The sequence below is a fragment of the Theobroma cacao genome, chromosome 2 (genome assembly GCF_053813885.1).
Source record: "Theobroma cacao isolate CCN51 chromosome 2, ASM5381388v1, whole genome shotgun sequence".
NCBI lineage: Eukaryota > Viridiplantae > Streptophyta > Magnoliopsida > Malvales > Malvaceae > Theobroma > Theobroma cacao.
In genome coordinates this window covers 46,960,003-46,978,856 of record NC_142640.1, presented here as the reverse complement: position 1 = coordinate 46,978,856, position 18,854 = coordinate 46,960,003, and the positions used below count along the sequence as shown (strand labels likewise).

The window sequence follows — 18,854 nt, the reverse complement described above, 5'->3', positions numbered from 1 at the left end:
TGTGTTAATTTATAAGAAATATAATTACTATTTTATATATTAAAATATTTTTTATGTATGCGTGTGTGTATATATATATGTACTTTAAATATAATATATTTACTTTTTATTTTGTATTAACATTGTAAAAATTATAACTCATAAAATTATTAATTATAGTATATATACTTTTATTTATATAAACTTATAACATATAAATCTAAAGAGAAGTTATGAGATTAAAAAAGTTAATTGGGTAATTGGGTACCTATGAAGAAAATTTTAATAATTTTTTTATTTAATCGAGTATTTAAACGGATTAAGGTAATTTTAAGATAGTAAGAATATATTAAAATTAGGGTTAGGATAATAATTTTTAAATTATTCAAGTAATTAATAAAATTAAAATAATTAATTTTTAATAAAATTAAAATTTAGATACCTCAAAATTATAAAGTACCCGATCTGTTGACATATCTACGTGACTCAAAGAAATGGCACTACTTGCCAACCTTATGAAAAGTTGCTCAGCCACGGAAATACTTTACAAAAGCAAACAGTTAATTCTGTTAATTATAAATTGCTCAAACAGTTAAGTTATTATAAATTTAATTAATTCAATGAGGTAAATTTAATTTTTTATTTTAAATATAATTAAATTAAATTAATGATATGTTTATTATATAATGAACCCCCTTCCCTCCTAAAAGAAAAAACCAGCAAATATTAAAAAAAAAAAAACCAACAGAGAAAGAGAAAAGATAGAGCTGCTTATTTTAATCAACTTTGATTTGGTAAGCACTAACACAGCATTATTTAGCATGGCAAAATTGTTCTCTTCCTTCTTCTTCATTTCTCTGGGTATCGAACCATGGTAATATAAATATAGTTATGATGCTTACATAGTGGTAGATGGTCTGAAAGAGTTGAAAAAAATGGAGGAAGTGAAGGAGAATATGTACGTGTTGCCATTGAGGATGTTGGAAGAAAGTAGCAGCAGATCTTCTTCTTCTTCATCGGACCCAGTTGATGCGGTTATCTTTGTTGGGATTTCGTTGGTGTTGGGAATTGCTTCAAGACATCTTCTCCGCGGTACCAGAGTTCCTTACACTGTTGCTTTGCTCATCATTGGCATTGGCCTTGGCTCTCTCGGTTCGCTTCTTCCTCCCTACACCTTCCCATCACTTCATTTTTCTTCCCCTTCTCCTTGTTCTTGTTCTTATTTATCATTATTAATAAACTTTAACAGCCAGCAGAAGTAGAATTATGAGTTGAACTTTGATGGGTTTGACTTTTTCTGGTTTTTTCTATTACCCATCTAAAAGTTTTTTTTTTTTTTATTCAAACCAGATTATGAAGCTTCCGCTTTACAAATCAAACTGAGTTTCAGCAGCTTTATAAAAGTTTCATTTAATATGTTGCTTTATTGATATTGCTAATTAACTTCTTCAACTATTCCTTTTGCCACCATAAGTTATCTACTTGAGTCATCTAAATTGAATTTGGTATATCACAAGATCTTATGTAGATTGTTTTCTTTAATTTTGTAAAAAAAAAAAAAGTAATAACTTCTGGGCATTTCTTTCTGTCTAATTTTTCTCTTTAATTTAATTTCTATCCCTGCCTCTGAAACAGTTAAATTCTCCCCACATCCTTATATTATTTATATACATACATACATACATAAATATAAATATATATATATATATATATATATATATATATATATATATATATATATATATATATATATATATTCAATTCTGAACATATTTTAAGTGGAAGTGAGTTTACAGTTATAAGTGAATATTGATCTCAGTTGTCAACCAGTATAGCACAGCCATAAAAAATGTTTTCCTTGACTGGAATTATAATTTTCATATTTACTTTTGAAAAACTAACTTGGCACATGCTTTGAAGATTCCAGAAATTATGGCTTATCCTTGTTGTGAATCTCACATGAAACAATCTGAATTTCATAACTTCTAAATATGTGTAATGTTTGCGTATATAGAGAACTTCTTTCCACTTTTATCTCATATTTACTTTTGATTGAACATTTTCATTGACCAATAAGTGAGTGACCAAATTTGGTCATGCTAAGTTGGATGCTCATTACAAGTTTTTGACTTTGTTTTCTGTCCTTTCAGCATGGTTTCTACCGTTTCTTAATAAATGCTTTGTTTTTTTTTTCCTTCATTCTTTTTTTGTTCCCCATAGAAGTTATTTACTCATTCTAAACGTGGTGCCTTATGTGCAGAATATGGTACAAGCCATAAATTAGGAAAAATTGGTGATGGCATTCGTCTTTGTAAGTTCCAACTTGTTTTTATCCTCTTCCTCTGACAAATTTAGGCCCTTGGGATATTATTATCTGAAAGGTACCTCTAGTTTATCAAGAATTAGCTATAAAACTGAGGGTGTTACTACAAATTTGCAGGGAACAGTATTGATCCTGACCTTCTATTGGCTGTTTTTCTTCCCGCCTTACTTTTTGAGAGTGCATTTTCTATGGAAGTGCACCAGATAAAGGTCTGTATTTGCTACTTTGGCTCATCTGTGCATCAGACTACTCATATTCACAGGGGAACCAAAAAAACAAAAGAAAAAAAGCTTGCCTCTTAAATGACCAGTCGTTTGAGTTCTTGCATTCAAAATCCTCTCTTCCTCTCTTTTGTCTGACTGGTGTAGTGCATACACAAACAGACAAACAGACTCCAACTATACTGTGCAGTCCTCCACCTAATAATTATAGGTTCATATCTCTTGTTTGCTAGTATCATGCCTGCATGTGCAGGGGAGCATTAAGTGGTGTTATCCAATATAGATGCAGTTTGGGATTTGTAGTGACCTTGTCTTCAGGTTGAGTCCCTCAAACTATAGCTGATTGGTTTTAGTCAGATGCTCAGTACCTTCTAATCAAGCTCAGCTTAAAGGCGCCTTATGTAAAAATGTTAAAATCTTAGCTTATTGATAGCCTCTGAAAGGAAGAATGTGAATCGTGAATTCTCATTCTTCTCTCCTCTAGGCAGTTTTGTCCGAATCAAAGCATTTTTTCTCTAATTTTTTATTGTTGACTTTCTTGCTTCATTCATCACCCTTTTTCTATGATTTGGACTTGGAGGAAGAGGAAAGGAGAGGGAATGGTGAGAGTGAAGTGAAGGAGGAAGGAGAAGGAGAAGGAGAAGGTTTTACTAACCCTCTACTTGTTTGCACTTACCTTCATCCCCCCAATCCCATCAAAGTGTTAGTCTTTATTTACTTTCTTTCTTTAGTTTTCTTCCCCCTTCGCATGTGTATATGGAATGTTTCAGATTCTTGGGATCTACTTATGGTTTTAGGCTAGTAGCTAATTTCAAAGGCTTTTTTTTTTGTTCTGTATACTTGGATTCGCCCCTTTGAGTGTTCTTTTCTCAATAAAAGGAAAAGATTGCCAAAATTTTTCCTTTTACCTCCGCTGGTGTATGTGTGTAACAATATGGTAGTCATTAGGTTATGACTTAAAACCTTATTGGACTTTGCGGAAACTGTGGCTTCTATGTTAACAGAGATGTATGGCACAAATGCTTCTACTTGCTGGTCCAGGAGTTCTTATTTCAACCTTTTGCCTTGGATCTGCTCTGAAGGTATTCCACCTTATTTGCTGGGAAAGATGGTTTCTTATTCTGTAATTACTTTAGCTATATTTACCCTGCAGCTCATTTTTCCATATGAGTGGAATTGGACGACATCACTGTTGCTTGGAGGACTTCTGAGTGCTACTGATCCTGTGGCTGTTGTGGCTTTGTTGAAGGAGCTTGGTGCAAGCAAGAAACTGAACACTATAATTGAAGGAGAATCCTTGATGAATGATGGGTATTTATTTAGAAATTTATTCTTTGAACTTTTGATATTATGCTGTATAAAATACTCTGCATATTATTTGATATATCAGATATGTGAAGCCAACATGTTGCTAAATGTATCAAATATTTCATTTTGTTTCATGATGTCTTTCACATATTTGCTATTCTATAATTGTGGTTGATTTGTGTGTCCAGGACAGCAATTGTGGTCTATCAGTTATTCTATAAAATGGTCATGGGGCAGAGCTTTAATTGGCAGGCCGTTATTGAATTTCTGGCCAAAGTCTCACTTGGAGCGTAAGTATCATTCATTTTCCTTGAACAACTGTGATGGATGTTTTTCTGGTTTTAAGACTCTCTTCTTGGTTCAGTGTAGGCATCGGTATTGCTTTTGGGATAGCATCTGTATTGTGGCTTGGATTTATTTTCAATGATACTGTGATAGAGATTGCGTTGACACTTGCTGTGAGCTACATTGCTTACTTCACTGTATGTTTCTTTCGAAACTTTTGGACACCAATTTTATTATTCCTTTTCATTAGCATTTCAATCACATACCCATACACATTGGCAAGATTCCATTATTGCAATCTTTTGTAAAATCTTAATGATAACTCAAGGTTTCTTAATTAAGAGCTTCAAATGACAGCCAAGATTGAAGAGCTAAATCTTGAGTCTCAATACTTGTTTGGCTTCCTTTTTTCCTTTTTTTTCCCTTATTATCTCTCTCCATTCTCTTGAAGTATTTTTGTTTCTGTTGATCTGTTCACTTTTTCCTTTTTTGCTCTGCTTGTGACAGACAAGAATCCCATAATATTCTTGAGGGTTCTTTTAATTTATTTTATATTTTGCTCTCAATGCAATTACTTAAGCAACTGAGCTTCCAATCTTATATTTTTATATAAGCAAGAAACAACTTACATAATAGAGAACAATATCAGGTTAAAAAAGTCATGAGAAACAATCAAATCTTAAGTTTTAGCGAGGGCATGACTCAATTTGTAGCCATGACTCTCCCACATTGAGAAGGTCCAAGTTTAAATCCCCATCCTCTAAATTAACCATTAAAAAGTAAAATAAGAAAAAAAAAATCTTTGGTTCAGAAACTTTTTTTCCTTTTTTTGTGTTCATCTTCTAGGGAATTCTATGGGAACAAGCCTTTCATCTTTTACTCAGTTATCACATGCTAAAGTTTCAACCATTAACAAACTAAATCTAGCATCATGATTTTGTATATTTGAGTTTGGAGACTATCTATTTGTCGCCAAGCTTAATCTTGTTATCAACAATTTTTTTCCATCAGTTTATTTTCTTATATTTTTCATGAGTAAGATGCATCTTTCTTATGCTAGTTGTCGAATGTAATGGCATGTAGCATATGCTGAAAGAGCTTTATGGACAAGATATTAATATGCATTTTATGCGATAGGCTCAAGAAGGTGTTGATGTTTCTGGTGTTTTGGCAGTGATGACTTTAGGAATGTAAGTAGAACAGCTCTATATGATTCCTTTACTAATTCAGAAAAAGAAATCTCTTGTGACTTTGATTTATGGACAGGTTTTATGCTGCTGTTGCAAAGACAGCCTTTAAGGGTGATGGTCAGCAGACCTTGCATCACTTTTGGTATGCCTTGTGTCTTTCTAGTTTAGTGTAATTTTCTGTCTGATTAATGATTTCAAAGGTGAAAGTGGAGTATGCAGTTTTTTCTAATATGTCTGAATTATTTTGTTGACAAAAGAAGGAAGAAAAGCCATTTACATTATGCTGTGCAGTGTCTACTTTGATCACTAGTAATATGGGATGTCTTAGTGGAATTATATGCATCTTTGATTTTTTGAGATATATGTAATATGTTTTCTGGAATAACCTTCTTGGACCTTTTACCTTATATTCATTATTCTCGTTTTCCCTTTTTTCCTTCTTCAGGGAAATGGTTGCTTATATTGCAAATACATTAATTTTCATCCTGAGGTAAGACCTTACTGTAGCATTTAAGATCCTTATCTTGTGATTTAACTCATTTCTGACTCATAGATATATATATATACATATATACATATATATATATATATTTATATATGCAAAGAGTATGAAAGAGGACTTTTTAGAATTTTGCCCTTTCCGAAGTAGAGTGTGGATGTGCTTCTTGTATTTCTTAGCTGGTACCGATATTATTTCTTTGTTTCATTTTTGAATCAATTATTTGTAGCAAAATAATGCAGGTTCTTAATACTCAACAGTTGAAGTTCTAATTAAGAATCTTTTACAGTTCTGATTTACTATGCAGTTGCTTTGAAGCTTAGAATTGAGTATAGCTGGTCAAGTACTACAAAGGTTAGAATAAGTCCCATCGGTGAGACTAGATAAAGGATATCAGAAATAATATTGAGGCATCATGCCTAAAGGTCCTAATCATCACATCCAAGAAGATGGATCTCACATCTAACAATTGTAAATGGTTTCAAAGAGCTTGTGTTCTTCAGAGAGAAATAGTATAAGCTTTTCTAAATGATCGTTTTCAACAGAGTGAAGACATCTAAAATACCTTTATAAAACTGTATGAAGATGTTTCAAAAAGTATAAGCCGTCAGTTTTGCTCATCAATAAGATGAAGAAGGAATGATACAGACTAGTTCCTTGATTGCGATGCCTTTGAAGAAGTGGTTAAGGTGTTCCCTTACATCCTTTGCTCTTAAACCGAAATTCGTGAAGTTTGTTCAAATATAGAATGGGGGTTTTATCTTAAGAGGAGATCTCAATTGTTGTTAATACTTAAGTTTTTTAATTGGAAAAAGAAGTCTTTGCTCTGCTGAAGGAAATAAATATTTTACTTATGTAAAAGACATTTAGCTTCCCCCTATTACAAAGCTTAACTTTTTATGTTGGAGAGTAGTTAAACTGATTGAATCTTCTAAATCTACTAGAAGGAGACTTAAAGGAGTTCTTTATTGTACTTTAATCATATAGAAATTTGCAATTTGGCATCTCATTGTCGTTTCATATATATATATATATTTTTTTTGTTGGCCAATACATATATCTTTTGTCCAAAATCTGACATCATGAAAGCAATTGAAATAACTAATAGAGTTGTAAACTAAAATCAGACTAGCAGCAAAATCAGAGACACATGGGAGTCAAGGCACTTATTTTATTTTTCCCCCTATCTGCTTTCAAAAGGGGGAAAAAGATTTCTTGATTAGTTTGTTTCCTTCAATGAACTATAACATTTTGAGTGATAAAAAATATCTTACATTAACTAAGATATTGTTTGTTCTCTTGCTTTTGCAGTGGAGTTGTTATAGCTGAAGGTGTTCTTGGCAATGATAAGATGTTTGAGAACCATGGTATTGCTCACTTTTGATTTGTCAAATTTAGAAAAAAATTATTTTCTTTTCTTTCAAATTTGAAATCGATAATGAATTGCTGCCTTAATTGGGGGTGTGAAAGGCTTTTTCATGTTTCTCTCACCCTTCTGCATTAAGAAATAGGCGTATAAATGTCTAACAGAGAGAGAGAGAGAGAGAGAGGCGGGGGATGGTACAAAATGCGCATTGTCCATGGCCATTTCAGTACATCCACTGATTGCTAATTGATTTTAGTATAGACATGATTATAGCGGTCCAATACTAACAGATGTAAAAGAGGAAAAATCACCATGTGGGACAAAACAAGTTTCTAAAATTGGATATTAGACTTAATATCAGTACCTTTTCATAGCAATAAGCATACTAGAACAATTGATTAAAAAAAAAAGAGCCTGCTAAAATATATATAGAAAACTAAGGAAGTGAAGAAACATGCATCGACTTAGAGATTTAACTTTCAGCCAAAAAATCATAAACTTAGGGATCTTATTTATTAGTTTAAAGAAACTATGATTCTAAATCACTCCTATATTATCCTATAAAAGAAAGCCTAATAAGCTGAGCCAAAAAAAAAAAAAAAATGAAAGCACACTAAGCTCTATAAAGTTGACATTTAAGGACGTGTGCTCCTGCTAAAAATTGCACCTGCCTTGAACGTCTTTTGTAATGTCCAAATTAAATTATTCTATTAAAAATTTTGGATATTTGTTACTCGATAAATGCTGCTTTATATACATCTTCATATGGAAATTAAGGAGTGATATTACTGTTTTCATGCACTTTTAATAAAATATTTGTATTTGGAAAAGTTTTCAGGTTACTAACTTTTTAAGTATTTTCTCTAGTTAGTCATATTTTAACTATTGGAGAAAAGAAAGTTTTACACCACTTACAGTTCTGTGCTCCTTATCATCTTCTCTTTAAATTGCTTGTCCATTCTTTTCAAGGTTTTTTGTTTTAATATTTTCACCCTTGAAGTAACAAAGTTTCACAACTCTCATGGTTCTAAGCTCTTTATTTCTTTCCATTAAACCACTTTTTCTGTTACAGAACATCATTACTCTGTTTTTGCTTCAGGATATTCATGGGGCTATCTAATTCTTCTGTACATCTTTGTGCAAATATCACGTTGCATTGTTGTTGGAGCATTATATCCATTTTTACGATATTTTGGATATGGTTTGGATTTAAAGGAAGCTGCCATTCTAATATGGTCAGGGCTGCGAGGGGCTGTTGCATTATCACTTTCTCTATCAGTTAAGGCAAGTTTGCATAGATTAGGTTGTACAAGTTTACTTATATGTTTATATATTTATATTTTTGTTATAGAATAGGAAATGTGTAAATATTCTTTTATTAATTAACGTAATTATAGGAATTAGAAATCACCATAATAATAGGGATTGGGAATGAGAGAATTAAGTGATGTAGAAATCACCAGGAATCATTAAAATCCCATACTGTGAGGTAGTATGGATGTATCAGCTATTAAGTGAAGTTGGTCTTAAGTCTTATCTGCCGGCAAAGCTGTGGTGTGATAATCAAGCTGCTCTCCATATTGCCTCCAATCCCCGTGTTTCATGAACGAACTAAGCATATTGAAATTGATTGTCATTTTGTTCGTGAAAAGATTCAGCAGAAGTTCATTTCTACAGGATATGTTAAAACTGAAGACCAACTAGGAGATATCTTCACAAAAGCGTTGAATGGACCTCGAGTTGATTATATTCGTAGCAAGCTGGGCATGATTAACATCTATGCTCCAGCTTGAGGGGGTGTGTTCTAGAATAGGAAATGTGTAAATATTCTTTTATTAATTAACATAATTATAGGAATTAGAAATTACCATAATTATAGGGATTGGGAATCATCATAATAATAGGGATTTTATTTTCTTTATTTTCGTTATTCTTCTCCTATTTTAGAGATGTTTAGGCTGTATATATAGATGATGTATTATGAATGAAATATGCTGAGTTTTCTCTTCCTAAATAACAATTTTATATGAATTAAACTTCTTGATGGCTGATTATACATGCTTACAATTGGTATTGAATGTATAATTTTTTGTGGCAATAAATTGCACATTTCGTTTACAATATTTGATTGTAACTTTGTTATGGACCAACATGCCATCTAGTATTGAAACTTTGGTTTCTTTACAATGTTCATGTAGCATAGCATTTCTTCCTAAGAATATAACTGGCCAAAGGTGAGCTTTGTAGCACATTCTTCTCAAGCAGGTTAATATTTACTGTATAAAGCAAACAAAATGCACTATCATCTACATGCATTGCTATGACTGCTATATCATGTTAAGGTAGAAGTATTTTTTATGTGTTGTTAGTATTTTAATTTTAATTTGTTAAATTCTTGATTGTTTTTAGCGTGCCAGTGACCGTTCACTGAATCTCAGTTCTGAAACAGGAAGCCTGGTAAGTTTTTGCAACTTGCATCCTGATCATATTGTAATACTTGGAAGTGGCATGGGGTGTATAACTGGAAAATCACATTGATATTTTTAATTTACTGCAGTTTGTTTTCTTCACTGGTGGAATTGTATTCTTGACACTTTTTGTCAATGGATCAACTACACAGTTCATTTTACATTTTCTTGATATGGATAAACTATCAGCAGCCAAGGTAATTGCTCAATACCTCCCTGAATATTTTAAGTCCCTCCACCCCACATAGTGTGCTAGTTGCTCTATATTTAAAATATTCTAATATTGAATGATTTTGATGGATAGTGTTTTGAGCTTATTACATACTACTTTTGGCAGAAAATCTTGCACTCTAGGCTAGTGGTTGGATGAATATCTAAATCTTTTTTAGAATTGTTTTGTTGAGCATCCAACCCAAAATTAATTTGCAATGGATGGAGGGTTCAACCTGAATATATGACTATTGCAAACTCAATTCTTATCTGATTTGGGATAATACTATTTAACAATCTCACTCACTTGTAGGCCCAATACTAACAAGCTAAACAAACAGGCCTAGCATGTGGACAAACAAATGAGGGGCAACAAGCAACAACGAAAACAAACTAGGCCTCTGATACCATGTGAAGCATGTAATGTAAAAATAATTGGCAATAGTTAGAGCAGCCCAACTTGAACATTTGGCCACATCAAACTCAAAACTGATTTGGGATAATACCATTTAAAATATATTATGCTGAAATTCTTTGTTGGGAATTCTCATGGTATACAAAGGTGATAACGTTATTTAATGGAACTGATAAATCTTTTGATAATTTTAGATGAGATGTAGTCAATTATAACGATTATTAAAATCCTATATCATTGCTAAAAGAAATTAACTGGAAAACGTGCTCTTTTCCTAAATGGTGCATCCAGCAATTTCTGAATTCAAAAGTATAGTGTTTACTTGCATAAAATTCACTCATTAATATCATGTTAGACTTTTGGGCTGAGTTTGGGCGGTCTACATGTAAGTGTCTTATATACTTGACATATATTATGGGTGCTTATTCTTAATTTATTAGTTGCATTTCTAATTGGAGGTTGAATTTTCTTTCTTTTTCTTTTTTTGGGTGTGTTCCAGACGAAGAACAGTGTTTGATGATTTTTTGTCTTTTCCATCACTTTGGTTGTAGTATCTTTTTTCTATTTTGCATTTAAATTTGCTTCTACTGATGACAGAAGCGTATATTGGACTACACAAAGTATGAAATGTTGAACAAGGCATTAGAGGCTTTTGAGGACCTCGGAGATGATGAGGAACTTGGACCTGCTGATTGGCCTACAGTAAAGAGATACATTGCAAGCTTAAACAATTTGGAGGGGGACCATGTGCATCCTCATATTGCATTGGACCCTACAAATCTGAAGGATATCAGAATACGGCTTTTAAATGGTAAATAGCTCACTTGTTTTTCCTCTTGCTACTCAATTTTTTATTATTCACGTAATGATTGTCAGTGCAAGAGTGCTTCCTGTATTTCTGCTCAATTTTAATCATTGATGCATTGATCCTCTGGGAGCTGGATTTCTATGTAAAGAGCAAGAACCTAAATCCTGCCAGCTTCCTCTGTGATCTTCATCTTTCTTTATGACACAGGCTTTTATAGATTCTTTGCGGATGAGATGTCATGGATTGGCGTAATGGTTCTAATGTAGCAAGTGCAAAGACTTTGTTTTCTAAGTATCAAATGGTGCTTTCACTTATGATGTATTTCACCAATCAGTTTTATTCCTTAACTCCCTGCTAAAATTACTTTTTTATTTATAAAATTCTGGGATCACACAGCGTCTTCTCCGAGGATCTCTCTGATCACTCTATTTTGAGAATTATGGTGTAACTGGCTACTCCTTTTACTGCATTTAACTTTGTCCTGGAATGGCAAACCCTGCTAGCATGCTCTTGAATATTAAAATGTGATTCAAGTCAAATTGTTGCTTAATAGTTGTGCGGTAGAATGCTATTTACTCTCTTTAGAAGTGACTCTCCTAGCTAATTTTAGGGCTGAAAATTCTTCAAACAGGTGTTCAGTCAGCTTACTGGGGGATGCTTGATGAAGGGAGAATCACACAGAGTACTGCAAATCTTTTGATGCAATCTGTAGATGAAGCTATTGATGCTGCATCTGATGAACGTTTATGTGATTGGAAGGGCTTAAAATCTAATGTTCATTTCCCAAATTATTACAAGTTTATCCAGACAAGCATGTTCCCACAAAAATTAGTTACATATTTCACTGTGGAAAGGCTGGAATCGGCATGCTGTGTTTGTGCTGCATTTCTTCGAGCTCATAGAATTGCACGGCGGCAACTTCATGACTTTATAGGTAATAATCTTCCTTTGGTATAGCCTATTGGCTTTCTTCTCAATGTTCTCACAAAGTTCTTTTCCTCTATTTAGTTTACTTGAATTTTCAACTCTGTGCTCTTATGCATTACTTTCAAAAATATAGACTTCCAACTTCAAATTATTTTTATTTTTTAGCTGAGAAACTATGGCAAACTTTAGGACATATTGCATGCAACATATAAACATCACAAGCATTTTCACTACCTGATTTGAGTGGCTTTTATCTCTTGCTGAGGATGTTAATGGACATTTTTCTTCTTTTCTTTGTAAATCACTTCCTTGCAAAGCCTTAATGTATAAGTCCTTACAATTTGACCGGGTGCATTCAAAAGTTAGAAGGGTTGTCGTTCTTTTATAATTCATTACATGTTCAGTTTTTGGAATCTTAATGTAGGGAATTTATGTGATATCTGAAGTTGTCTCATGTAAGGTTCTGTAACAGGATGTTACAAATTTAAGTTTGGGGAATTTCCCAACTTTGACTTTCCTTCAAAAACACTACATATTATGGGGGTTTTGTTAAGCACTTATACTCTGGTGACTTTGTCTGACTACAGAGAGTGGATAGATGCATGAAAAATTATTATACTTAAGTATTAGGTTCAAAAGGATTTTCATTGTGAATCAACATGCTCTCAATCATCAGGATTCCTTAATAAGGAGATAGTGCATTTTCCAGTATGTTTCTCTGGTTATCCAACAAACAAGAGCTCTGTTTTCAGTTCAATAAATTCTTATTTTTGGCATGCCTCTAAAGTTGCTTGAGAAAATTATGGTAACTATTTAGTGTGCTTGACTCTGATTCTGAAACCCAAATTTTTAGCCCAAAACCTGTCCTTAACCATTTAACATGGATATCTGCTATCTAAATATTTTGCATCCTGTATGTTAAAATTTAAGGTTTCTATTTCTGACCTTATGAAAAATCCATGACTTCAGAGAATGAGACAATACCATTAAAATGATTTCTGAATCTATGGCAGCATGAGTTAGCAATAAGTAAGGGAAATAGCGATCCATCTCTAAAAATGAATATGCACTTGCACAAAAGGAATGAAGAGCAAAGCTAATGAATGGAACTGGTGAAAGCTTTGATTCAAGATGGATCTCCTATCAGGGTGCTGAGAAAGGACCAGGTGGTGAGAAAGCACAGAGCATGACTGCATAATATAATACAGTGTGAGACATGCTTCTTGACAGAGCCGAATTGTGAAACAAAATTTATGATGTAAACTTTAGCTCTCTGTTTCGTTGAAAGAAAGACAAAAAATGAGGGTAAGCTATGAAAAAAATGGACCATGAAATCATTTCCATCGAAATACACTTAAAATCAGAGGAAGGAAACTACAATGGGTGAAAGTAATATTTTAGGTTTTCTAGCAGCCTTCATTAACCAACCCTACTCCAGTTATTTCTCTATGTAAACTTTTTGCACTGAAATGATCAGCTCATTAAACATTTCATGTTTGAGAAATAAAGTGAAAGCCGAAAGGAAAAAAATCTTTTTGTGAATGTTTGGTTTTTCAAGGAATATGAGGATTTGCTTGCCTTGCCTTTGCCTCCTTTGGGAAATGGCCATGAAAAATCAATGGATCTAGTGATGAGGAACACATTTTCTCAATGAACTTATACAAAGATAGAAAGAAAGACAGTTTACTTGTACTATCCGGTCATTCTGATAATCAAATGGGACATATGGAAAAAGAACTCGTCTCTTTAAGGTCACCTGCCCTGCTACTATGTGTTTCTGAATTGGGTATTATTGTGAGAAGGAAATTACTACCTTGGGGTTCAATGCATGGAGAGTAAAAATGCATTTCCTATTTCTTTGTGTGTGTGTGCTTGCATGCGCTTGCACCTGTTCGTGTCTTTGAAGAGGGAAACAGGTCTGCTATTGGGGCACAGTTCTTTTACTTTCAACTGCTGTTTTTGAATTGTTTTTTCTTGCTCTCGTTTTTTATGTTTCCTAGATTTGGATACTTTTCATTGCTATGAGAAAGCTGGGCATTTGGAGGGTGGGATACAGGTGTTATGTTTTAAGCAAGCAGCAGTTCATGAAAAAAAACCTATATCTATGAAAGAATATCTTTCTCCAAATCAGCTTCATTTCTATATTCTCAATTTGATCAGTAGAGTAACTCAATTTCTTAAAACAATGTATTTAATTCTTATACATTCACTTCTCTGTCTAGGTGACAGTCTTATTGCTTCTGATGTAATTAATGAAAGTGAGGCTGAAGGCGAAGAGGCAAGAAAGTTCTTGGAAGATGTCCATATAACTTTCCCTCAGGTTTGTCAACCATGTCCAATTGCATTTACCCATTCCATTTCTTGTCTCAATCTCCGTATTGTTTTTCTTAATAAGAGAATTTTGAGATTAGTGGGAGGACTATATTATTGTGTAGTCTCTACTATCGCCATATTAAGCTGCACTGAAAACATGTTCAGATTTTGCGTGTTGTTAAAACAAGACAAGTGACATACTCGGTACTAAACCACTTGATTGATTATATACAAAACCTTGAGAAGGTTGGGTTACTGGAGGAAAAAGAGATGCTTCATCTTCATGATGCTGTCCAGGTAGCTTTTGGTGATCTTTGTCAAATTGCATGATTAAGCTGGTTTGTTCCCTGGATATTGTGATTACACTAATAACGCGATATTATTTTTTCCTTTGCATTCCGCAGACTGACTTGAAGAAGCTTTTAAGGAATCCTCCCTTAGTGAAGATTCCAAAAATAACTGATCTGATAAGTGTCCATCCTTTATTAGGGGCCCTTCCTTCTACTGCCCGCAAACCACTAGAAGCTTCTACGAAAGAAACAATGAAAACACGTGGTGTGACACTTTACAAAGAGGGCTCCAAACCAAAGGGTATTTGGCTTATATCAAATGGAGTTGTCAAGGTGCCTAAAATTTACACATGCAAGTCAGAGCTTGAGATTAGTTCTTCTTAAATGCAACTTAGTTTTTTTTCTTGGAAACGTGTCTTGAGTTTGAATTGGTCATTTGGCAGTGGACCAGTAAAACCAGAAGGAACAAGCACTCACTGCATCCTACCTTTACTCATGGGAGTACGTTGGGCTTGTATGAAGTATTAATTGGAAAGCCATACATGTGTGACATGATCACAGATTCTGTGGTTCTCTGTTTTTTCATTGAAAGTGACAGAATACTTTCATTGCTAAGGTCAGATCGTGCAGTGGAAGATTTTTTGTGGCAGGTAAAATTATTGCTAATAATTTGGCTATTTAACTCTGGTAATTATAGACTAAAACTGTGAAGTTGTCAGGGTACAAAGTCTTTGGGACCTTATATGTATCCTAACTTATTACTGCTTGACTCAACTATTCAAGTAAGCCTTAAACTAAACTAGTTGGGTTGGCAACATGAGTTCTTTTTCTCCAAGCTACTTGCTCTTCTGAGGTAGCCAGATGCCAGATTTTCTTCATGTATTAGTGTCATTTGTAACTTCAACTCTGTCTTCTGTAGTTGGTTTAATCCAATCTCTGTTCTCTGTACTTTTCCTTCCCCCTCCCAGGAAAGTGCTATTGTCCTTGCCAAACTCTTGGTTCCTCAAATATTTGAGAAAATGGGACTGCAAGATTTGAGAGCTCTTATAGCAGAAAGGTCAATGATGACAATATATATTAGAGGGGAAACGATAGAAGTTCCTCACCAATCCATTGGCTTCTTGTTAGAAGGATTCATAAAACCTTTCAATGTTCAAGATGAACTCATCACATCACCTGCAGTTCTTTGGCCTTCACATGGAATTCAAAGTTTCCGAAATGCAGATACATCAGGTAACTTCAATCCTTTTCCTTTCAATCCTTTTCTTCTTTTTTTTTTCCTTTCTGTCCTCTTCCTTCCTAGCCATGATTGTTACTATTTGCTATGGCCTGAAATGACTTATGGACCCTATCAGCTTTATAATGCTTCAACCCACTTTGGTGATAAAATTGAGCTGGCATCTTCCTCTTGGAGACATTAACTACACCCCTTGGCCTATACATTCCTCTCCTCTGCCTCTTGCTTCCAAGTTTCTACTTCACGCTTCCTAACATCCTACTGATTTTACTTCCCACCTTTTCCACCTACCAGAGCATTCTTCCTATCATCCTACTGATTTTACTTCCCACCTTTTCCACCTACCAGAGCATTCTGCACTTCAGGGCGTGTTCCAATTCTCCCCTGTAGCACTCCTCCATTCTACTTCACTCATTTGCAATGAAACCTCATCCCACATTCCTACTTGGTTTCCAAGCAAGCGGTAAGCCATGAGACCAACCTGTTCTATAGCCAAAGCAGACACTCCCTATAGAAATAAAACTCATGCCTATAAAAAATTTGAAACCCAAATGTTGTCCAGGAAGAGCACCTAAATTCATCTTCTTGGAACTCTTTAAGAAACATTTTGTTATCTAGAATTTGTCTGGGAATTCTGTTATCACTCATGAACTTTTGAACTGATACTTCAGTTAAGTCTTGTAGGAATATTCTTGTCTATCTAGCTAATGCCTGAGTCTCCATATTCTTGCATTTACCATCACTAGACCAGTTATTCTAGTTTTTACTTCTTACTCTTTACCTATGATCCACATTAAAAAGGGGGAAAAGGAGGATGGCAACATTGGTTTTTTCTAGGAAACTTCAACTACTTGTTAAAGGTTCAATAGAAGAAGTGTAATATAATATTTTAAATGCCTGACCCTTGCCGTTGCTGACACATTTCACTGGTTTATCTTTACTTCATGATAATTCCAATCAAGATCTATGCAAAAAATCATAAAACTAGGATAAGTTTTTGTTAAACAGAAACAGATTTGGTATTGGTCACAATTTGAAAGACATCTCTCACTTTGTATTGATGTATTTTTAGGTAAGTGTTAATTCTCATAATCAATTGTTATATAAAAGATGCTGAAAATGTTATTGGATGATTGTTAGAGAATATTTTTGCTGATCATTGGAAGTTTAAAAGATTAGTGCCTACCAACTTTAGTTATAGTTAGTTCTCAAAGGCTTTTGCTCCGTTGTTCCATAGAGCATATTTAGGATTGTGAAGAATATTAATTATCATTTTTTGAGGTTAATTTGGCAGCTTTTTTTGAAAACAGTTGATGAATTAATAACAAACTTGTAATAAAATATTAGAAACTGGTATAATGAGCTATGGAAACAACAGATTCTAAAATTTAAGAGATCCATTTTGAGTTCTTTGATAAAATAATGAACTGCACAGAGATTTGATTCTGGAGAAATGGAAGTATGCTGTTGACTTGTGCTTAAAATTATGGCCTAAGTTGAATCATCCAATTCACCTTTTACATTTACTAGATTTAGTGATGGAAATTGTAATTAGATTCACAACTAATAACCCCCACTGTGAAATTAATAGGGCCAAATGGAACTTAATTGCCGTTTCATAAATTTAAGTATTCCATACTCCTTTTGCGGTGAAGAATATCAAGTATGACTAGTGATGTTTAATGAAACCAGGTGACACAACAGCCAGTTTTTCTCATCAGCAATCCTGGAATCAATTTGAGACAAAAGGGAGCATAATTTATCAAGCTGAGACAAGAGCTAGAGTAATCATTTTTGATATTGCAACGCATGAAGCTGATACTGTTCTGCAGAGAAGTTCATCCTCATTCAATCATTCCCATAGAACTTTAAGCAGAGAACATGGAGGTCTTATGAGTTGGCCAGAACATTTCTACAATGCAAAACAACATGTGCAAAATCATGGAGCAACTGATCAACAAGCAAACAGATTGTCTGCTAGAGCAATGCAGCTAAGCATCTTTGGCAGCATGGTATGTCAAGTGGATGAATTGATTGCTCCTAAGTCAACATACACCCTTATCTTTAAATTGAATTGTATACCAGCAGGCAGAAGTCAATTTCCTGTGTCTTATTTTATCGGTTATGTTTATAGTATCATGGAGTCCGTTCAGTTGACGCTAAGTGACTGCCATTGAGTGATACTTTAGTTGCTGAAAATATCCATTTGTGCTCTTTCTTGTGTGTTTTTTGTTTTTTTTTTAATCTTTTTATTTCTTTTACTCCACCTCTTTCTTTTTATATTTGGTTTGGGGAGGTGTCAGAAATTCTTCATACCTTTCATTTCTTGAAAATAGTCCTAACATAGGCCTTGATTTTTTATCTAACTGCCTTTTTGTTGTTTCACTGACAAGGTTGATGTGCGACGGCGCAGCCGAAGTTTATCAAGGATGAATCTATTTAAGCCAGCACACAGCCTGTCATATCCAAGAGTTCCTTCATATCCTGGCCATCCGCTTGTCTCTGTCAGATCAGAAGGGGCTGCAACTCTAAGGAAGAACCTTGAAGCAAGAAAGTTTACAGGACAGATTCCCCCACCACAAGTGAAGGATTCACACACAAAAGAGGGTCATGTAGATGATGATTCTAGTGATGAATCTGGCGCTGATGAAGAAATCCTGGTAAGGATTGATTCACCTAGCAGCCTATCTTTCCGCCAGGCTTCTTGAAGGTTTTTCTATGTCCCAATAATCATGGTTGTGATTTCTTTCTGTACTGTTGTATCATTATAGATCCTGTTGAGTGTCTTTATGAGTTATATAATAAGATATATGCCATCTGACTCAAGCTAGTATCTTTAGTTTTCTTATGAATGAAAGCTTGATTCAAATTGTCTCACCACTTTGTTCCTCCATTGAACTTTAGTAGTCAATGAACTCTTGTTTCTTTTCAATTTCTGAAAGAGAGGTGGGGTAAGGGAAGGGGTGGGGGTTTGTCTTACGGAATGACCTCTTTCCAGGCCCCTGGAATTAAGAT

At 34.0% G+C, this 18,854-nt stretch overlaps 1 protein-coding gene across 2 annotated transcripts; it reads left to right on the top strand.

The window, feature by feature from the left end:
• The first annotated feature begins 714 nt into the window (after positions 1 to 714).
• On the top strand, positions 715 to 18,716 carry SOS1 (sodium proton exchanger, putative (NHX7) (SOS1)). Of its 2 annotated transcripts, XM_088803824.1 has the most exons (24): positions 715 to 773; positions 886 to 1,131; positions 2,240 to 2,290; positions 2,420 to 2,511; positions 3,528 to 3,605; positions 3,677 to 3,834; positions 4,020 to 4,121; positions 4,196 to 4,313; positions 5,254 to 5,306; positions 5,383 to 5,448; positions 5,752 to 5,796; positions 7,117 to 7,172; positions 8,271 to 8,455; positions 9,581 to 9,628; positions 9,729 to 9,836; positions 10,862 to 11,075; positions 11,704 to 12,006; positions 14,222 to 14,319; positions 14,478 to 14,609; positions 14,717 to 14,935; positions 15,046 to 15,252; positions 15,571 to 15,835; positions 17,532 to 17,851; positions 18,233 to 18,716. In XM_088803824.1, the coding sequence occupies exons 2-24, from the start codon at positions 915 to 917 to the stop codon at positions 18,545 to 18,547; spliced, it is 3,450 nt and encodes a 1,149-aa protein (XP_088659950.1). In that variant the 5' UTR covers positions 715 to 773; positions 886 to 914; the 3' UTR covers positions 18,548 to 18,716. The 2 variants fall into 2 exon arrangements, with proteins under 2 accessions (XP_088659950.1, XP_088659951.1); XM_088803825.1 differs by lacking the exons at positions 715 to 773; positions 886 to 1,131; positions 2,240 to 2,290; positions 2,420 to 2,511; positions 3,528 to 3,605 and having other exon boundaries at positions 3,693 to 3,834; positions 4,025 to 4,121.
• The last annotated feature ends 138 nt before the right edge of the window (positions 18,717 to 18,854 follow it).

What these genes read in the sequence shown, in the direction of transcription:
- SOS1 (XM_088803824.1), top strand. Translation starts at nt 915, where the DNA reads ATGGAGGAAGTGAAGGAGAATATGTACGTGTTGCCATTGAGGATGTTG. An exon ending in TGGAAGTGCACCAGATAAAG is followed by an intron (nt 2,512 to 3,527) that starts GTCTGTATTTGC and finishes CTATGTTAACAG; the next exon opens with AGATGTATGGCACAAATGCT. An exon ending in CACTTTCTCTATCAGTTAAG is followed by an intron (nt 8,456 to 9,580) that starts GCAAGTTTGCAT and finishes GATTGTTTTTAG; the next exon opens with CGTGCCAGTGACCGTTCACT.